This window comes from Haliaeetus albicilla, chromosome 11 (assembly GCF_947461875.1).
Source record: "Haliaeetus albicilla chromosome 11, bHalAlb1.1, whole genome shotgun sequence".
In the NCBI taxonomy this organism is placed as follows: Eukaryota; Metazoa; Chordata; class Aves; order Accipitriformes; family Accipitridae; genus Haliaeetus; species Haliaeetus albicilla.
Window position 1 is genome coordinate 26,350,106 of NC_091493.1, and position 21,009 is coordinate 26,371,114.

At 39.7% G+C, this 21,009-nt stretch overlaps 1 protein-coding gene across 7 annotated transcripts in view; it reads right to left on the bottom strand.

Annotated features, from left to right (window-relative positions):
- Positions 1-21,009, bottom strand: part of BTRC (beta-transducin repeat containing E3 ubiquitin protein ligase) — a 123,594-nt gene that overhangs the window by 41,245 nt on the left and 61,340 nt on the right. For all 7 annotated transcript variants that reach the window (XM_069796840.1, XM_069796839.1, XM_069796838.1 and 4 more), the window contains one exon: positions 20,188-20,277. In XM_069796840.1, coding sequence (XP_069652941.1) covers positions 20,188-20,277 — 90 coding nt within the window. The remainder of the gene's footprint in view (positions 1-20,187; positions 20,278-21,009) is intronic.

Genomic DNA, 21,009 nt, shown 5'->3' on the forward strand with positions numbered 1-21,009 from the left:
GCAGCCTTCCAAAGCAGAATCAAAAGTCGAGTGTGTTGAGAAAAAATTTCACCTCGAGTTTTCTCAAACTGAGACACCGCATCTAGATACCACTCCTAAAATCAATACAAGCATGGAAACAACTCACACACCCCTAAAGGTAAGCGCCCTAGGGAGGGTGTGCTTTAGTTAAGTTCCTTTACTCATCACAGCAATTTCAGTATGTAACCACCAGGGGACTTCTGAACATTGCTTGGGTTTAGAAGTTTGCAATTTTAATGTTAGTATGTGACAGAGATGAGGAAATACAATAGGATGTGTTAGGCTATCCACAGCTACGTTTTTACGTCTCTGACAAATCCAGTAAGAAAGACTAGAAGTAACTAGACCCGAGTAGATGACAGAAGCACCTGACAAAAACTTCCCAGCGTTGCCCACCAGTGTTCCTTGGCCCTGGGTGACAGCTGTCCTTGCCATTCTGGGCCCAAACTCTGTACACAGTCTTGCTGCTGCACCCAAATCCTGACACATAGAGCTTCCCTCCCACAGTACAGATGGCATCCAAAGCTGTTCCTTTTATCCCCTTAAGAGGACTTGGAGAAAAGCACCAGCAACAACTTCTCTCTCCCCATACCTCTTGCATGTGGCAGGAGAGGATTACAGTCCAATATCTGACCTGTCCAGTGGGAGTGAAAGGATATCTAAAGTGAAAGCAAGACCTCCGCAGTTGCAGATCTGTTAGTGATGCTGGCAACACTCAGTTGTGTGCCTCTTTGGGCTGACACTGCAGTCCACCTGTTCTCCCCTGCATCTCCAGATAGTTGTGGCTTGGATCTGAATCAGAGACAGGTAAGAGAGAGGTTGTGCTGACCAAACTGCAGTAAGACATGGCATCAGCAGCACTTCCCCACATACACATTCCCAAGTACTAAAACTTGAGATCTCTGATTGTTTCTGTATATTAGAAGCAATACATCTCCCATCTTCATTTAGGAAGCAGTTTGCAGCCATTGGTTTTGTGCCTTTGTTACTTCCAGACTCTGTAACTTAATGAGGTCCTCAGTGCTATCTTAGGAGATAAAGGGAGGCAGCAGCTAGTGCCAAATGTAGCCCTTCTCATGCAAAAACATTATGTACTCCCAGTGTTGGGTTTCATTTCTGGGTGCAGTGGAAGACTTGCGCTTTGAATTGTAAGGTAGATGTTCTGTGTATGTAAAACTTGGGAGAAGCAGGTACCTCACAGTGGAGGTTAACGGGGACTAATGAATTCAATATTGACCCTGCTCAAAGCAGAAGGTTGGACCTCCTGAGGTCTCTTCCAACCTAAGTGACTCTGTGTTTCTAACCTCATAATAGTCAAAGCTCATCTACACTTCCTGGGCTTTTGGAGAGAAAAGCGATTTAGGTTTTGACTGAAGCCAAGTTATAGTTGTCTGATGTTGGTGTATTTCATTTATCATAAGCAAAATCCGAAATTCCTTTTAGAAGATGCTGTATAGAGAATTATTTTTTTAAAGGCTTTCCAACTCTGGGCTTCACAAGCCTTTGCTATTGTTATCATTCATTCTTTGTAGCAACAAAATACCAGGTTCTTAAAGAGTACTGCAGATATGCCTGCTCTCTGGCTTTGCAAGTTGAGAACATGCAGTATTCGAGGGACGGGTTTGGACATCCAATCTTTACTTTAAATTCCATCCCTCCAACTATTCAAAATTTTTCAAAAACTGTTGATTTTCTTATGATGCATGTGTTCTCTAAGAACTGGAGCTGATTCTTTCCACAAATTATTAAATTCCAAACTTATCTTCATTTATGACCTGAACCAATTTCAAAACTCAGGTCTCCAACAACAAATTAATTGACTGTGATGCCTAATCATCTGCAGTCTTCTAAATCAAATCTCAAAATACTCCCAATACAACCCACCACAGAACTGTCCAGGATTACAAATTATGATCCAGAACAGGGCTGACAGATCTAAATTCACATGGCAGGAGAACAACCTGATTCAACTCTGTAGTTCACACAATTTTGCAAAATCCAGTGACTTGAAAGGAAACAACACATGCACATAATTGGCATTAATTAAGCAACATCTTTATTACCTACAATCAAAGACTTATAAGGAAGGTTTACTTGTCAGAAAGAGGGCTTGCTTTGCTGAGAAATTACAAGTCTTTCTTAATTAACAATCTAATTTTTTTTGGTAGTAGAGTTAAGTATTTTTCACTTTTATTTTCTTCTAAATGAATGTTAGTCTAAGAACAAAAGCTATTGTTTAAATTGACAGAAGTGGGGCCAGAAAAAACAATGCTGAAATATTTTAATCATCATGTATTTTAACTAAATTCTCAGTTTGTGTCACTTACAAGGGTTTCATTTTGTGTCGAGAAACAACAGGAGCATCTCAGACTTTATGGATATGAGAAGACAGTTAAATCTGACCCTGTGCACACAATTAGGACAGACCTATCACATTTCACAAATTCAGGGCATCATGAAGGCAAGTTTGCCTGCTGGACACAGGACCCAAACAGCCTGGCTGCATACAGCGCCCTTTTCATTCCCTAATTTCAAACTACCCTATGAGCTGAGCAGGTAAGGACTACTTGCCTGTCAAGATTCACTATTATGGTAAAATAAGTAATTGCAGCTACTTTGAATACTTTTTTCAGGTCTGTAAGCATGGTTCCTCATTTTTAATTTTCCTCAACAATAAGGTTCAGCAACACATACAGTGACTACTGCTGTCTGTCTCCAAGCTGCAGCCTCAACTAAGCCAGCAGTCACACACAACAAGGGACTGCCTGCCTTGTTGAAGTTATCTTAGATATGAGCTTCCACAGACAGACTAATTCAAATCTATTTTTGTAAATTACAGATTGTGTTAAATATACATGAAGGAAAATATGGAACAGTTTCTTTTACTGCACAACATGAGTTATTTCCCGTTCTGGGTTCCCTCCGAGAAAACTCTAAATTTTAAAATCTGCCAATTAGTGGCAGTGACTACTGGTGAGACCTAATCCAGTCAAGCAGCAGTATTCACTGAGTACTGCAAAGGGCAGAACAACATTCCAAGAGAATGAAGGGACCAGGATACCTGACAATAACAAAGGGGAGCATGCAGTTATTTGCCCAACCTTCCTTTTCCTTTCAGAAGAAATGCAGGTTGTGTCACTGCCTTAATGTGACAGTTAAACCATAAGCTTCACATCAACCAGAAGAATTAGATCTTTACATGTACACAAGACTGTTAATAGCTGCGGTACAGTTTACAGCAATAATTTGACAATTTCATGTAAGAGAGAGTGGACAGAAAAGTAAATATGAATAAATTCCTACTAGAAAACAAACTCCTCAATCAGAAATACTGAAACATCTTCACCATTTCTCTTCCCTCATTTCTTAAATTAAGCCACTCCCCAAGGACCATTCAATTTATCCTAATAAAACAAAGAGGATACAACTGCTCTCTAAAAATATATGGGGATAAACACCAAAAAGGGAAAAGAAACTATTAAAACAAAAGGAAGAAACAAGCCAAAGAACCAGTAGTATAATCTCTCCGTGCATAAGCTAGCTTGGAAACTTGGAGAGGATTTCCAGTCATTAGAAGAATCGGGTTCTGGAATCATCTTCTGATGGAAACAGAATGTAAAAAGGACCTCAGACCAACCTTTAACTGGTTGTCAGACGAAACTCAGTAAAAGGGGCAAAGTAGTATCTGCAAGACAAGAGGCTGGAACCAGTGACCTGTGAGGTCCCAGAAGGTAGAATGATACAAACCAGGCAATGTCCTGTTCTGCAAGAGGACATTCATCACCTTATAGCTCAGAGTATACCTGAGAGGGCACAGATGCAAACTTGGTAACTGAGCAAACTGACTTTCAATGAGTAGAGAACTTTGATTGGACTCTGGGCTGCACTCTGTTAACTATACAAAGGTCAGGTTTCATTCCTCTATCATGGATGACAGGTGACTGCTTCACCCAGAGAGCTGTCAATTTTCAGTCTGGCATGTGCCCAATGAGCCTGAGCATACCTGAGATGTATGAAATGTACAACCTACACCTTTCCACTAGGTGCTGAACTGCTATGTTGCACATGACACACAGGAACACTATTTATTCTGGTATGGTTTTATCCATCTTCTCAGCTCCAGGAGACTCATAGGTAACTTCAGACTGCCCTGAGGCTATATTCACTGTGTCTGTAGTTGGTTCAACAGGATATCCCTCATGGTCTCTGATGCATTTATAACAAATGTATTGCATGGCAACACAGAATATCTCTTTTCAAACCTTCACTGCCTCCACGTAAACTCTCATAGGATCTGGGGCAAACCTTTAAGATGTGCATTCATGTGATGTTTGGATGTTCAATGAAGGTAAGATCTGTATGTCAGAAATGCAAGTGACCTTAGAGACCCTGATATGGAGGCATTTTTGCTGGAGGAGTTACCTTCAAGTCATTTACCACTGACTGGGAAGATTAGGCTGTGACCTGCTGGGCAGTCTGCTGTTGTAACTATGAACTCTGTTGTCTCCAGGGACAATTGCCTATTGTCTCCATATTTAAAAGAAAAGATACATGGCTGATATCAACATTGTTGCTGTCTTCTGCTAGCTTCTACCTTTAACTGACCAGTTATCTGGGTATAGGTTGCAATGGGTATCTGCCATTCTTGGGACCACAAAGAGCAAAAACTCATACCGGGCTCCAGCTGGAGCCCAGTACAACTCCAAACCAATTCTTAGGACCAGCAGGATCAAAACTTGTCCTGCCAGTTGATGGTGATCTACTTTACGACACAGAATGATGGAGGCAAGTGTCTGATCTCCAGGCAGACTAAGTTGAGTCACTTGAGGTCCCACCTAAGGTGAAGAGTTCTTCAGTTCAGTATCAGGAAACTTTGAAGGTAAATTTGTCTCCACCAGAGGACAGGATTTGAAGCCTGTTGATCGGGTCTTTCATACCAGAAGCGATTCTAAGTGTCAGCACTTGATCCAAAGAAGTTACTATGGTGACAAATGGGCAGAAATGAAGGTAAAGACAATTACATATTTCAAAGTAAACTGAGGGTAAGACATCAAGTTCTCCAATGAGAACTGTTTTATTCTAGTAAACATTATTGTAGGAGATGAGACTGCAGACTCAACAGTGCTGCTCCCATTTACCAACTGATAACTTATCTATGCAACCTATAAATTCACATTTCTCTGACCCCACCTTCATGGGAACTACAAGATATATTTTAGGGACTAGTACTTTAACATATGTGCAGCTAAGGTTTTATAATTTCTTTAAAGACAAATTACATTCTGTAATAGTTTATAAATAACTGTTCAGCTATTAAAACCATAACAGGTAAACTTACAAAATGATTTGTCTTTAAATAAATGTTCTCCTTGTTTTTTATATTATTCACAAAAAGTTTAATGTACTTACATTTTATAGATCAGATACCAGGTTTCATTACTTGAGAAACAAAGTTACCATGTATCACATGTTGACTCATACTGCGTATATGAAAAGGGGACAGTTACAATCAAGTGAAAACTTTGAATCTTCCAAACTTTAAAGTATTTCACCTATAAAAAGATACTACTGTAATTTTTAAGCAAGGAAGGATTTCTGGGGAATAGTAATATTGACTATACAGCTGGAAAAAACATACAAAACCTTTAGATATATGAGACTTGCTATTTCTTTTCCAAAGACACAAAAAATCCTCTAAGTTAAATTGAGTCTGAAAATTGTGACCCAGCTTAACGCAGTTTTGTTTTTCTAAAAAAAAAAAAAAGAAAAAAAGAAAAAAAAAGAGAGAGAGAAATTTTAAACAAAACGTTGCTAGTGTTCTGTCAACAGCTAGTAGACAGTTTGCTAGCCCTTACAGAGCAAAGAAAGAAATGGATAATTCGAATAAGTAAAATATAGAGTTTACCCAGAGGTAGGAAAATTCTAACACATAATACAAACAGGCTTGGGTTTGGCTTCACCAACAGTATTCAGGAAGGCTTTTGGTGGACTGGACAAAGCATATATAGTCTAGGAAGTGCACAGAGAACTTTTGTCACTTAAACATGGTCTGGTGTGTGCTTGGTTGCCTTAGCGTTTGTTTCTAGCAGTGTGTTTACTGAGGTTGTGGGAGCTCTTTGAAAGCTACAGAGCAGGGTGAGAGAGAGGTAAGGGTTCTGGGAAAATTTCTTCCTGTATAGGCTCTAATTACTTAATTATTTTCTTTATTAGATCCAAATAAGCTGGCTTGTCCATATGACTTGCCCTGCAGCAGTATGCCCTGCAGCAGTTTGTACAGGGATTCTGGGTAGCTTACTCAAAGATGAAAGCCACCTCTCTACAGAGGAGTCCTGGCTGGGTGAGGATCTCTTTAGATTGCAGAAGCCGATATGGCTGTAACATCCTCAGAGAACATACAACGTTGTCTGAGAACCTGGCTGTACATCAAAGCCTTTGTGGTGGCCTCAGGTCAACACTAGCTTTATAGAAGTAAGTATATTGCTCTATGGGCTTCCCTTTTATGTCAGTCCTGATGTTCAGAAAGTTACATTCATACGAGGAGTATTTTAGAGTTTAATGAAAAGGTGGTGGTTATTGAACTTGTGATTAAAATTGGTGGGAGTCCAGAAGGCGAGCACATACCACTGTAAAAGGAAAAAGACAAACTTGCAGTTAAAGAAGATGACTAGACTGTCAGCAGAGCCAGAGAACAGCTTTTACTCCTGGCTCTCTGCAGGTTTCCATCTGAGCCTGGCTGAGACACCCCTTTTCTCCTGAGATACTATGCGGCTACTTTGCAGGGTGTTGCAGAGTTATGTTAATGTTCCCTAAGCTGTCTGAGCCTCAGGGAGAAGACACTAAGTAGTAACACTCTACACACAGCTCTGATCCTGAAAGATGGTAGAGAAAAACTTCAGGGAGATCAGGCAAAAAAGGTCAAGAAAAACACCCCAGAGAATGACTTTTCCCCTACCTTACTAGGGAGTAAATGTCTCCCAGTCTCAAATTAGCTCTTAAACTGAAGGGGCCAGAACAGGGAGAGCCATGTGTGGGAAGAGAGGCAGAAAAACTGCAGGGAGAAAATGCAAAACACAGACAATTGAATGTGAAAAATATGTGAAACATTTTAAACTAAATTAATAGAAAATAGGATCCAAAAAAACAACCAAGAACTTTTAGCACAGATAAAATCATCCAATTGCAGTTGCAAAACCTAACAAGGAGGTAGAACAAAATTATTTTATTAGGTTAAAAGAATTAAGATTAGCTGTATGTTCATTTTAACATGTATGTAAACATTAACAATCCTTAGGCTGCCTATTAATTCACATGTGGCATATTTACACTATGATATTATACCCCATGCTGGGACATCCCATTACAGAGTCATGGTAGCGACTCCATACTTAAGGTGAATTCTGCAACACATTGCCTCTTTCCTGTTATTCTCCTGCAGTAAGATTACTTTTGGGCAAATATTCACCATTTGGTTTCAGCCCACAAGGGAATCTCTTTGGGAATTGAAACTGATTTAAGCATCTGTGGAATAATTTACTGGGATTTGTGTTTTATTAAAGGAGAACAAAAGGCTTTGAGAGCTTTTGGTGTTTTATGCAACAACAACAAAAATGTTTGGCTTATAAAGTGTCCACTTTTTCTTAGACTTTCCCCCTGCCTCCCATAAGGATCATATTTGATTGCAAATTTGAATGCAACCAATGACAAGTGCATCTTTCCCCAAGATGCATGTCTAACACAACCTTTTAAAAATGCAGACAGACCTGGGGAGGGAGAAGGTGCCAGAGGAACAGAGCCCAATCAACGTTAGGTATATATAAACGAAAATAACACTTAAGTACAAAACATGCTTCAACTGATACCATGTTTCCAGATCTTCAAATGTCTAATAAGGAAATGTTAAGCAGCATTATCCCCTTTACAGATGGAAGAACTGAGATGGAAAAGCAGAATATGACAAAGACAAAAGATGTCTCAAGATCTGGAGCCATAATTCCTTATCTAATATTCCTCCTGTGAGGCCTCGTTGCTTACTGTAAATAAACTATTTCCTCCCTAGATTTCAGTTGTAAAAGTAACTTTTGAACTTCTCCGCAAAAAAATGGATGCTGTGAGTCCAGCCCTCACCCCAAGAAGCACTGGAAAGATTAATTAAGGTTTGTGAAGCACTCAAACTACAGAGGAAACCCCCAGGAGGAAGTCTGTATTTCCATATTCTGACCAGGGCTTGAAAAGCATGCAATAAATACAGCCCAGGGCACAGAACAAACAACACAAATAAAATAAAATATTGAACAGCTGTTCGCTAAGTGAATACTGTTCATGCTACACACCAAACTTTACTTCTGCCTCAGGCTGCAGGGAGTGGAGGGGAATCAGACTAAGGCAGAAATAAAATTTTACTTCAAAGGGTTAAATAGTAGCAAAGTTATAAAAAATTGAAACCGTTTCTTATAAAAGAAAATATTAGACAACCTTTACAGGCAGAACTACAAGACCCACTCATTATTATATTAGAAATACAACTGGTTTAGGTACCACAAAAGATCTGATTTATCAGGTTAACTTTTTTGTAGAGATGCAATGTCTTTCAAGCTATAAAAACTATGTGGATATCACCAAACTCATACAAAGCCTCCGCATTTTTAAAGAAGGGTGAGGGAAGAAGTTACATCACTGTTACAAAGTAAGAAAGTTCAAAATACTACAAAAAGCAAAGATGGTGAGATCTGCCTAGAACTAAAAACCAAAGAAAACCACCTCACCCACGCAGGCTTTCCTTTCTAACGCATCTCTCTACTGCTACCTACCTAAAAGTAAGCGATGCAAAGTTGATGGGTGGGTGTGAGCTTACAGTGGAGCCACACAAACAGCCTGTACAGTTTGCTGGGCGCAGTGTGCTGATTTTTGGCTTCTCTTGCAAACTGATAAGATTTTACTTGCTTTTCAGTATCAGAAAGTAGGATACCTAGAAGTGAAAAGAGCCTGTGTCCTGATCAGAAAAATGAAAGAAAAGCAGCATGGACATCGTGTGCAGAATGATGGAGCCTCACTCTTCAACTGTTACAACTTCTTTGGGAATTATGAGGAAGGAAAAAAGGAATGCCTGAAAAACACAATGCAGAGAGCAAGGAACGAAGAACAGGAACCACGTTAATCAGAAGTAGAGGGATCCCCCTGCACTGCAAACATTAACACTATTTTGTAATATTTCTTATTTTCCTTCACAGAAATTGCCCCCTAATATCACTCTTTTCCCCACATTATTTTTTTCCCCTTTACAAAAATACCAATTTTCCTAAGAATGGTATTCAGATCTGACAGCCATTAATTCCAGCATCTATTTTTAGAACGTACTTGAGAAAACTGCAATTTTACCAAACCACAAAGGAAAAAAAAAAAAAATTAAGTCAGTCTTAGCAATTACAGCAGTCAAATCTTTCAAATTAGAATTTCTTGTTGGTAAGTGAATAAACTGAAAAATGTTGGTGCAAAAAAAAAAATCAACAAAAAAAACCAACAAAAAGGAGCATTAAGAAATCAACGCAGTATTTGATCTCTCCTCTTTTTTTGCTGCTGAAAGCCACATGGCACGCGTAGTATTTTTAACTGAGGAGTCTCATTTCAAATATATGCCGAGGAATCTTATTTCAAACATATACTAAATAAGGAGGAGAGTAATAAAACAGGCAGTCCCTTACTCTAATTTTATCCGTCTCCCTCTTCTTTCCTTGATGCAGTGAAACTTTAAATCCAACACCAAACCCTGCCTCTCTCTCTTTTTTTTGTAAACAGTGATCAACATTTTCCTAAATGACCCCCGAAAGGACCTACTTCGAAACTACTCATTAGTAACAGCCACGTTTGCAATATTAACCTGGATGTGGCTGTTTATTAAGATCTTTTAAGGGGTTTAGAATGAAGACACACTGCCGGTGTACAGGGAGCACAGAAGGGGTAATTTAAAACCCATGTTTTTCCTCCCCCTCACCGAAAACATGCCCAGCATTGTGCAGCTGTGCTGCCAGCTTCATCACTCCCTCCATCTCCACTCTTGCTAATTAAAAGGTTGATCACAGAACAATGCTCTTCTCATTAATTTCAGCTTTCTGATTGGGCAGGATTCCTGCTCGCTCCGCCTGATCTTTTCCACACTGCTGAAGTTAATGTGACAGGAGCCCGAAGATGGATTACCCGCTGCCATATTGCCCATCACCTCCAATCAGCAGCTATCTGGGTAAACTGATTGTTCTAATTTGCTCTCATTATTTTTACAATATCAGGAGAAAATAACGCACACAGCTCACTGTCAAAGCCGTGAAAATCAGCCATTAGTTAAACCCAGACACTGAGTGGCTTTATTAGAAGCACTGCAGTTTGTTTATTGATGCAGCTTCCGTAAACTAAGATAATACCTGCCCTCTTTAAATACACTTTTTTAGGCAATTTATGTTGAAAGAAAATATTTATTAGGGTACTTTTGGAAACGGTCACTGTCTCAGCCTGTTATCTTGATACGCTGGCAGACAACGAAGATTAAGAACAATGGAGGCTTGACTTCCCACATAAAGAAGGGCAAAATATGCAGCATTATCTGCATGGCAGCCTGCCTGCACATCTCAGCTACTATTTTACAGTTTAAATAAAAATCATCTCAGTACTAATATGACAGGTGAATATATACATACACCCCAAAATCACACAAAATATGGTGCTACCGTAAAGGCAAACACAGTACGGGCATGATTGTGTGAGCTGTATGTACAAAGTCAACAATTTAGGTTTGGGTTTGGGTTTTTTTGCTAAGCAAAGGAGCCTGCATAGCCCAGCATCAAAACACAGGGACTGAGAGCAGGAGCTCCAAATGACAAGGGAAACTGTTTTGTACAGCTGGGAACTATTTTTTCCCCTACGAAAAGGCATTGTGCTGCCACAACTTGGGAATGAGTCAGAGCAGAAATGTCACTCCACACTGAAGCTTCACAGGATCCCATAGCTAAGAAATGAATAAAGTATTGTTAGCAGTATGAACTCGGGCATTTTTACACCGCAACAGTGGTAAGAACTACATTGAAAATCCCAGACCTCTGACAGTCTCTATGCTGTATATAAAGGGACCTACATTATTTTGCCTGCTGCCTATCTGCATCTTAGCAAAGGGAAATGCTAAATAGAAGGATTAACAGAAATATGATATCTTAAATCTTGCTAAACATAAACCTTAAACTGGTGTCTATGATGCTGTAACTCGCAATGTGCTCCAAGAGTGACAGGCAGCGTGCAGCAGACTGATTTTACTTTTAAATAATATCTAAATTAGATTAGTTCTTTGTGTAGATCTGCATGAACCAGAGGGGACATTCATCATTGTGCCAAAAAAGTTAAATTCACTGGGGTACGCTCAAAGTGAATGGTTCTAGACCTACGTTTTATCTCTCAGACACATCGTCAAGATGCTGTGCCAATATGCATGAAGCCAGCTAGGAGCTGCAAGAAAGACAACGGGAGAGTAACTGGATACCAGAAAAGGTTTAATTTTTTTCCCTTTGTAGATTATGAATTGCTTGGGACAGGATCCGTGGCTTCTCTGTCTTATAAGCACAGAGCATCCCTTTCAATACTTGAGCTTTTTTTTAATATTTAAACGGCTTAAATATAAGGAAGGGTATTCTCCTCCCTCCCCCTCCAAAACAGATGTAATTCTAGTTCTCCCTCCTCCCACTGCTGTAATTTAAAACGCTACATTACTGCTTTTTAATATTTTTAAATCCTCATCAGCTACAGCCTTCCATTTGGGGGTTGATTTTTTCTCCCTCCTAGAAAAGCCACCTCCCAGCTTTGTTTGGTATCTCTTTTGACCCTTGCTAATGGTTTTCTCTTGGAGGGGCGTGCCATGCTTTTCTCCTTAAAATTCCTGCACTGAAAGACTGCACCACACCACACTCCACAAAACGTGCTGATGGCACAAATTACAAGCCCCCAGCCGAACACTCCAGCCCCCACCATTCGGGCAGATTTATGTGGGCTCTTGCCGACGTTATTACAAGTCAGAGTTTATTGGGAAATTGTTACATTATGCGGAGTGTCTAACAAATTGCTTATGCTGCTATAATTGGATTACAACAGCCGCTTGCTCCCACCGGTAAGATTAGGCAAGTAGGACTCCTGCCGATCTCTGAGCGTTAGCAGTAATTTTATTTGCCTTGCCTCTCTCTTTCCTAACAACATGCCTCTTTCCCTGCCAGCTGTCTGCTGAAAAGGCACAGGCTTGTTCCTTGGCCCTAACAATGCAATTACAGCCCTGCAGATCGCACTGTTTGTGCATTAAGTACAGAGCCAAAACGAGGCGAATTGATCGTTTGACTTTTGGAGGAGCCATGTGATCTCTGCGTGCGGGTGATCCGGCATGCATCAGTGGGCAATGCTGCAGTACACGCCTGACGATGAACTCGCTCCACATTAGTTCCCCTCCCCTGTCCGCTCCTAACAGCAAAGACATTGGAGCCTACCCCACATTAACCCCCATGGGTCTACAAAAATGGGCTCATTTTTAGAGGCTCTCTTGCAAGGCTAAACTCAGAACTCTGCCTTCTGAAATGTGACATTTGGCCACACCAATGGCTTCCCTGCAGTGGGCTACACTATGAAATGATTATTCCAGCATTTCACACCACAAGCTAACACAGGAACTGGACACGTATTTCAAACAACTTTTTCAGTTTTTGCATTTGAAAAATACTGAAAACATATCTAGTTAATGTCATGTTAATGGTATTTGTATTCTCTACCATCTGAGGGTGCTGCCACTGCAGGTGACTACTTAAGAAGCGATGCTTCTCATCAGGTTTGCCACCATTCACCACTAAAGCTACCAATGATTTGGATTCCAAACTGTTTCACATTTCCAGCACAAAAGATCCTAAAGTACTTTGTAAGTGCAAGACCAGTTCGTTTCATAACTCTTACCCTGGTGAACACTCCTTACAAGCTTAATGTGACAGGACTTGAATGAAGACATCCAGGCTGTAATTCTTTACGCAGAGTATCAATCACCAAACCAGCAAACGCTTAGGGTGGAACTACAGCATGTGACACTACACAGAATACACTTGCAGGGGAATTTTGATTAAGGATGCCAGGTCAAGTTCTAAATTTTAGAAGATTTCTATTACATCTTCACTGCCTGTATACTGAGAGGATCCCAGGATGATTCAGTTCAGAAGGGACCTCAGGTGTTCTTCAGCCCAACCTCCTGCTCAAAGCAGGGTGCGCTATGAGGTCAGACCAGGTAGCTCAGGGCTTCATCTAGCCTGGTCTTGAAAACCTCCAAGGATGGAGGCTGCAGAACCTCTGCAAGCAACCTGTTCCAGTTGACTGTCATCACCACGACAAAGTTTTTCCTTAGAACCAGTCAAACCTGAGAAGGAGTTTCTAAGATCTGTGTGGGAGCCCTTCTAGTATTTACTGAACTCAACTTCACAGGTAACTCAATTTGCTTTCTTGATACTCCAAATCCAGGGCTCCAAAAAGTAGAAACATCTCCATCGAGTTGACTGAACTTTGGAAATGATTCTTCATATCAAGATTTTGCGTATTACCTGACTGACCATCCTTACTGCAGAGCTTTGAGGACTGATCTCCAGAACACACTTAGACACCCTCAGCTATAAAGCAATTTATGAGTTAACTATTATACTACTATTTCTTCGAAGTCTCTTTTGCATTTAAAAAACCTCAAGCGTAATTCTTTTTTAATTCGTGGCTTCACTGACATGCAAAGTCATTTTGGGTGGTAAGAGAAGCAGAAATGACAACCACTCCACAGTGTTTGTGTAACTGAAGACTAAAGAAGCCTGTTTACATGTAGTTTAACACTCAAAAGAAACTCTGAACAGCTGAAATGCCTTATAAATAGCTCAGACCCAGAGGAAGTGCAAACGTCTGCATTGTGAATTGTAGATCTTAATTACAGACAATGGCTGGTACAGCAAGTAGCACGAAAAAAAAAAAGTGAAACAGTTGCACTGTTCATGGTTGGCAATAATTCTTCAGGAAAATATTTACTATCAATCAGTTATGAGAAAAGGGACTCTGCGCTCATAAAACAGCACGTTGCTTCTCATACCAGGACCATTTTGCTTCAGCATAATCTGAATTTAAACAGCTTGTTTCCTGCGGATATAATTTTGGAAATAAATAAAACAAGTCTATCAAAATCTGGAGAATGTGTATGGTGGGGTGGGGTGGGGGGAGCAGGAATATCACATTTCTTTCTCAGTCATTTGCAAAGCGGTTATTAGACTGAGGGGAAGCTGAAGCATAAAAACTGTCTTGACCTTAAAAAAAAAATTAAAAAATGTGAAACTCTCAATTAAGATAGAAGTAGACATACTACTAAGAAAGGAAGATCATTATTAGGTCAAAGCTTTTAGATAAACCTCCGATGCTGCCTTCTACTTGTGCTGTCTAAATACTGAGAATTCACAGTTTCAAAGCACCTTTTGAACATTAACTAATCCCAGCAATGTCCCTGCAATACCTGCCATTCACACAACCCTTTTTTTACAGAGAGGATACCTACAACAGAAGGATAAAATGACATGCTTAAATCTCTATTAGCCAGTGGCTGAGGCAGCGTTTATCCAGTTTACCACAGCCTCAAAAACTGTCATCCCAGAGAAAGGTATATCCAAGCTACAAAAAGGGACACACTGCTACTGAGTGGTTTGGAGCTGGAAGCATGTCCACGGACAGCCCCTCTGCATCATTACACAGAAGCTTAATACTAAAAATTAAGGTATGGAAGAAGCATCCTTAATCAAAATTCCCCTTTCTCATTAAAACAGTGGAAAGAGTAACAGGAAACAATGTAGCTAGTCAAGTAATATTTGTTCATTATTAAATTGCTCTAATTTCAATCTCAAGGACTGGAAAGTCTTCAAAAGTACTGGAAAACTATGCATTAGCTGAAGATATACCGACTCAGTGGTGTATCACAGCAGAACTCTTGAGTTGGTTGTGTTGTTCATGCAAAGTAAATGCAGGGACACTCTCAGGAAAGAGAAGCCATCAATCTGTGACATAAAGGGACTTGAGAGTACAAGAGGGACACTCTTTAGATCAATTTGTCCTACTGCCAACTGGAACACTGAGCCTGGAACCCTAAATGTTTGCTTATTAAAGAGTACTTGTGGTTTCTCCTTTGAATTCATATAAAAATTCTGAGCTCAATGTTATTATTGTGCAGACTATTTTTATTTTAAAAATTCGGAAGTAGCGATGCAGAAAGAACTGACAAAGGCAGGCAGATTTCAATTACCAGCTACTTCCACCACTCCTTGCTTTAGCTGAATCATCCTTGAATGTAAAATGTGTAGCTATAGCTAAACAATACTATGCATCTTTGAAAGAAAATTTCACATAGTGCACTTGAAGTGCCAAGCCCTGTTCTGTGTTTCCAGAATTGAGCAGAACACAGCTCTCTGTCCTCCTGTACACTACAAACAGCTTGCCAAGCAGGCAGAACATCACTACGTGCTTAAGCAGGACTTTTCATCCAAGAGTCAAAAAAAACATCAGACAGTTAAATTTCACAACATTTTTGCAAGGAGAGTATTGTTGATTCCCTTTTTGACGAGGAGCAAGAAAAGCCATCATGGCCACAGAGACTAAAATCACAGTGCTAAAAACAAAGGGTATAAACCTTTTCTGAATTTCTAGTTCAATCCTGTAACCTCTGCTGCATGCACATTTAAAAGTATGATGAACAGCAATCAAAGATTCCCTGTAAGACACAACATGCTTAAAAGACCCTGAGAAGTCCCTTGGTTTGCTGTGACCTTAAAAAGCAGGACCACTTATCACATGTGGGTAGCAAGGAGTGGCCTGAAACAGAAGTCTAATTTTTCAAGGGTGGTGTGTATGACCCTATTTTTCTTCCTCCAGTTTCACTTAAAGATACAGGCAGAGACCCTCTCCCAGCTGCTGCTGAGTCCAGAACGCAGTAGAAACCTGGGGATGCTGTATGCCATTTAGAAGGTGTCTTTGTGCTGTCTCTGGCAGGTACGCCACAGGGTATCTATCTCTGGCACATGTAGGAAAGAATTCAATGTGCAAAATGAAACTGAGAACAGTTCTTTATATAGCAGATAGAGACAAACTGGAACTGGCTGCAGGAGTTAATAAACAGTAAAGACCTAATGAATGCAGGAAATGGGTATTGACTGTAGAACTCTGTGAGATCAGTTGTAGACTAGTCTCTTGCTGGGAAAGAAAAGAGCACTTTGAATCAAAAGGGTATTTCCATGATTCAGGGAAACGCAAAATCTAATGGACTTCAAGCGAACAGCAAAACTTAAACCTAATACAGCCCACATTATGAAAGGGTGAAAAGATAAGACCTCTGTTTGCAAACAGGGATATATATAATCCATCCAAGCAAAGACTCAGCCAAGGAAACTGGAGACACACCAGAGCATTCCTTATCGCAGAGCAAATAGAAAGTGTGAAGGTCACCACAGAAAGTAAGTGGTCCCGGGTGCAGAACAGAAGAGAAACTTGTTTGCACACCCAGAAGCATCACAAGAATCCTAGTGACATACCAAATGCCAGGGGATTTTTAACTGTGCCCCTCTCTAATTGAGGATGAAGCACACACCAACACCATTATCTGGCCTGAAGGTACTGGCTTACAAAATATGGAACAAACAATAGGAACAGATGCTCATTTGGCCAGATTTCAATAAGCCTCATTAAAACCAAACACCCTGTCCTTGCAGCTCAGGTTCATGCTACATTTCTACCTTATTTAAGCACCTAGCACGAATTCCTGACAAAGTTGTCCACTTGTGGTTGCACACCAGTAGTATCATAAAAAGAAATCCTCTCACAGGCATTTTTCGGTTTCTAAAGAGACAAACAGAAGGAGTTTATATATATGTGTGTGTGTGTGTACACACATATATAAAAACAATTAGAGATTGCATTTCCTTTTTAAAGACATTAGGTTAAATATACATCAGACTTGTTGATCACTCAAAGCCAATGGACAAAAAGATGCCAACAGATTAACAGAAAAACACCTGAGGACAGAAGAGAATTGATGTTACAGATCACAGAGGTCATATCTGTGCATCACAATATATAATTTTTCATTTAAAATCCAACCTCTTCAGTCAAAACATGCACACACTTGAAAAAAATTCTACTGCTCCTTATTTGCTTCTACCCAAATATGCCCAAGTCTCAAAAACAGAGTTTCAGAGGACAAATACCAGAAAAGCAGGGCTAAGAACAATATACAAAGATTCATCAGAACATGATTTTCTAGTTTAATTTTTAAATGTCTGAATAAAACTATATAATCCATATGTTTGCAAAAGCCCCTGAGCACGTGGCTGCACAGGTGGCATGACATCGTATAGAAAACCAGGCAGACAAGGTTTCCTAACAAACACAGACTTCCTTGAGTGGTCAAAAAGACAGCAGCCCTATGCTACTTTCCATACTTGAAAATGTATATCTGTTTATAATATACTTCTTTTCCCTCTATTTTAGAAAGAATGCCAGTTGTTAAGTTGGTAATTTACATCTGGATGTCCTGTACAGAAGCACTCGTTCACAAGAGAGCTTGATGGATGGACAGTGCTTCAATCTTGAAAAAAAGATATCTCAATATTGATGTGTGTGGCCTCAAGGGAAATTTCATTTCATTCTTTGAATAAACTTTAGAAACATCAAGCACACGATCAGTAAATAGCATTAATACAGTCTTAACAGAGCACAGTTTTCTTTTTTGCAAGTAGGTGCAGAATCAGAAATTCTGTTTTCAGAAAAACTGTCGCGTCTTGCAGACTGACTGACATATCTGACAAGCCTGCGATAATGCTGACTGTGCCTCCCAGTTAGGGCTGATACTACACTGCAGAATCAGAAAAGGCAAATCATGATTTCCAAAGTAATCCTTTTTGTCTTTCACTGCCAGTTAAAAAAAAAAAAAAAATTGAAAACCCTACAAAACTTTTGGAAAAGTGCTACAGATAAAGAAACCTGCAGTTATACTTTCCAGTACTCATCCTCTTCACAAAACATTTTAAAGTCCAAGGCTGTAAGACACATCAATCATGGAGGATAAAACTCACCATGTGCATAAGGCTAGAAGTCCTCTGAACTCCTTAAATCCCATTTAAGCCCTTCACCTAGGGAACATTTAACAGTTGTGCCATTTGCTTATGCCATCACTAAGCCATCTGCATTTAGCTAACTGGATTTATAAATGCTTCAACACTTCTGGAATTTGAAAGACAAGTTTTCTTAGAACCTATTTCATTTTGGTTTGTAGCTGGGAAAGCAAAGTAGTACAAGAGCCAGGCAAGCCAGTACTAGGGAAATTATATCCCCAGAAAAGTCCTTATGTTTTTTACATGTATATATATGTTTTTTCATATATATATGTGTGTGTGTCTGTGTGTGTGTGACAGCAGATTGTCCTACAGCATATATACATATATATTGTCCTACAGCATATAGAGACACAATACTTAAAAACATATGCTTTTTCATCTCCAGGGTGATGGTTTAAATTCACCCTCAATAACATGAAACAAGTCTTGCTGTTCCTGCCTTGAGCCCTACCCACACATCTCGCCATGATCCCACTGAAAACACAATTTTAGGAGAGTTTATTATTTGGGGCATTAGGATGTTAAAGGTATGTCATTTCATTTACAAGAGGCATCACTTAAATTAGCTGTAGTTCTTGCACATCCTTGCTCCTTAGTAAGATGATCAGGTCAAACAAGATGCTATAAAGCTATAAAGATGGGGTTGAATGGGTTTACTCTAGTTAGCTTGCTGTGAGCTGCTTCATGGCATCAGAATGATGCTGCATGACGATATAATTCAGTCAGCACTGCTCTGGCATCTTGCTTAAAGAGTTTCACCCTACTTTGTATCACAAAGCACCTTAGGAAGTAGTGTGCAATACCAGTCATCTTGAGTTAAGAATGGAGGTGTTGGTATTAAATATTAGTACTTTGTACCAAGATTGGTAGCTTCTCTCAGAAGCACTTCTCCAGTGGAAGGTAACCTGGCCTGTCAAGCACAGTTTATGAGTGCTAAGTCACCTGCAAGCACCATGACAAACTTTTATGATGGCCAATTCCCTGACAGGAATCAAAAGTAATGGGACATCCAAATTTCACCAGCAAAATCCCAGCAAAGATTTAGCTGGGAAATTATCTCAAAGGTCAATACAAAAGTGGCCCCCGAAGGGACAAGGCACCTTTAACAACCATTCAAGTATGAAAAAAAAGACTTCAAGAAGATCAAGGAATAAATAACCGAAAGAGAAAACAGGCTTTCGAGTGGTCAGGTTTGTGGTGACAGAGGAGCAACAAAATGCCAGCTGGTTTCAGTAACAGATGGCTGTGTGCACTGATCTGTCCTGCATGTCCATTCTAAACTTCCTTTCAGTGGAAATACGAAGCTTACACAAGGCTAAACACAACCTTCGCACAGCCTTTCTTTACATATTGCGTCACGGTTCAAATGTTTTCCATTCACAAACAGCCCTACATGTATGTTGTTTTACTCTAGTTAAATTGAATTTTAAGAAAAGAGGGTGGCTAATGGCACCTCATCTTTGCCAACCACATTCAAGGAAGGACTTTTCTCTGACAGGCAAATATATATTTTCTTACCATTCTAACCGCCACATCTCCCTCCTCCCTTTCTCTTAAATACAGCATTCACTGTATTTTAATTGGAAGGTCTTTCTTTTTGCACCCCCTCTCTGGTAGTGAAGAAAGGAAACCATGATATAAAGAGCTCTCATGCAGTATTTTTAGCATGTATCTGGACATTTATCATTTGAAGTTGCCACAGCTAATTACATGGCAGGCATAGGTCATCCCACTGGAAAAGCCTATTACTTGCATAGCAGAATGAACCCTTCAATCCTAGATAGCTCAGGACTCAAATAATCCTTTCCAACAGAGAAAAACAGCAAGTCTGAAATCTCTACACTGAAGGACAGAAAAGCCTACCCAAAATATTGCTTTCTGTTTAAATATTTTTTTCTAACTGTAATTTTTAACAAGAACTTTTCTTTGATTAACAATGAACAATCTGCTAAAAACCCCTCAAAACCAAAGCTGTTCTCTTACTTACTTTGGCCACACAATTTTCAGTCTTCATAGCAGTGCTTCCTAGACATACTGTTTCCTGGTTTAAGCACAGTCTGGCACAGCTGTTGTAGGTCTGCAGAAAGATTAAAATGGTTATCAATAGAAGAACACGATTTTCTTTCAGGCACCACATTTTTGGCACAGGAACCCACAACAACTCTACTATATTTCCTTTTTCCTAAGGTATAAACGTTTAGAACCAAAATAAACTAGTTTACAGCAAAAGCCTATGTTCAGGGCATGCATGTCCTCTGAGAAGCTATGTACAATTTTATAGTTCTGAGATACGAAGAAAAAAAAAAGACTTTTCTCCTCTTTTCCTTTGAAAAAGGAAAAAAAAAATCTGACCTCAGTCATTCGGTCTTTCACAAAATGCTGCATAACCGAACAACTAAAGCAAGGTGATTTCTACACACTAGTTATCACAGTGTATGGCAAATGTTAATAAATGTCGCCTGTCTTTATCAGGTAAAAATACATGGGGCCAGTACGAACGTTATAATCAGAAAGGAGCAAATGCAGACATCTCACCTGTTGTATTTTGTATTTAATCTTCCCAATTTTGCAAAACTTTTTCTTTTAAAGTAGAATGTCTTTTTTCTTTAACTCATACACTGTCCTGCCCAGGGGACCCCCTCAGCTGGGGCTGCAGACTTGGGAGTCTTTGTGTAACACATCACCCGTAGTCCCTCCCTTTTTTAAGGACAGCATATGAACAGTACTTACGAACTGTGCCTAAAATTATACTTTGGTTGATTTGGCTATTTAAACTAAGATGCCTGAAGAACTCAGGATTTTCTAATGG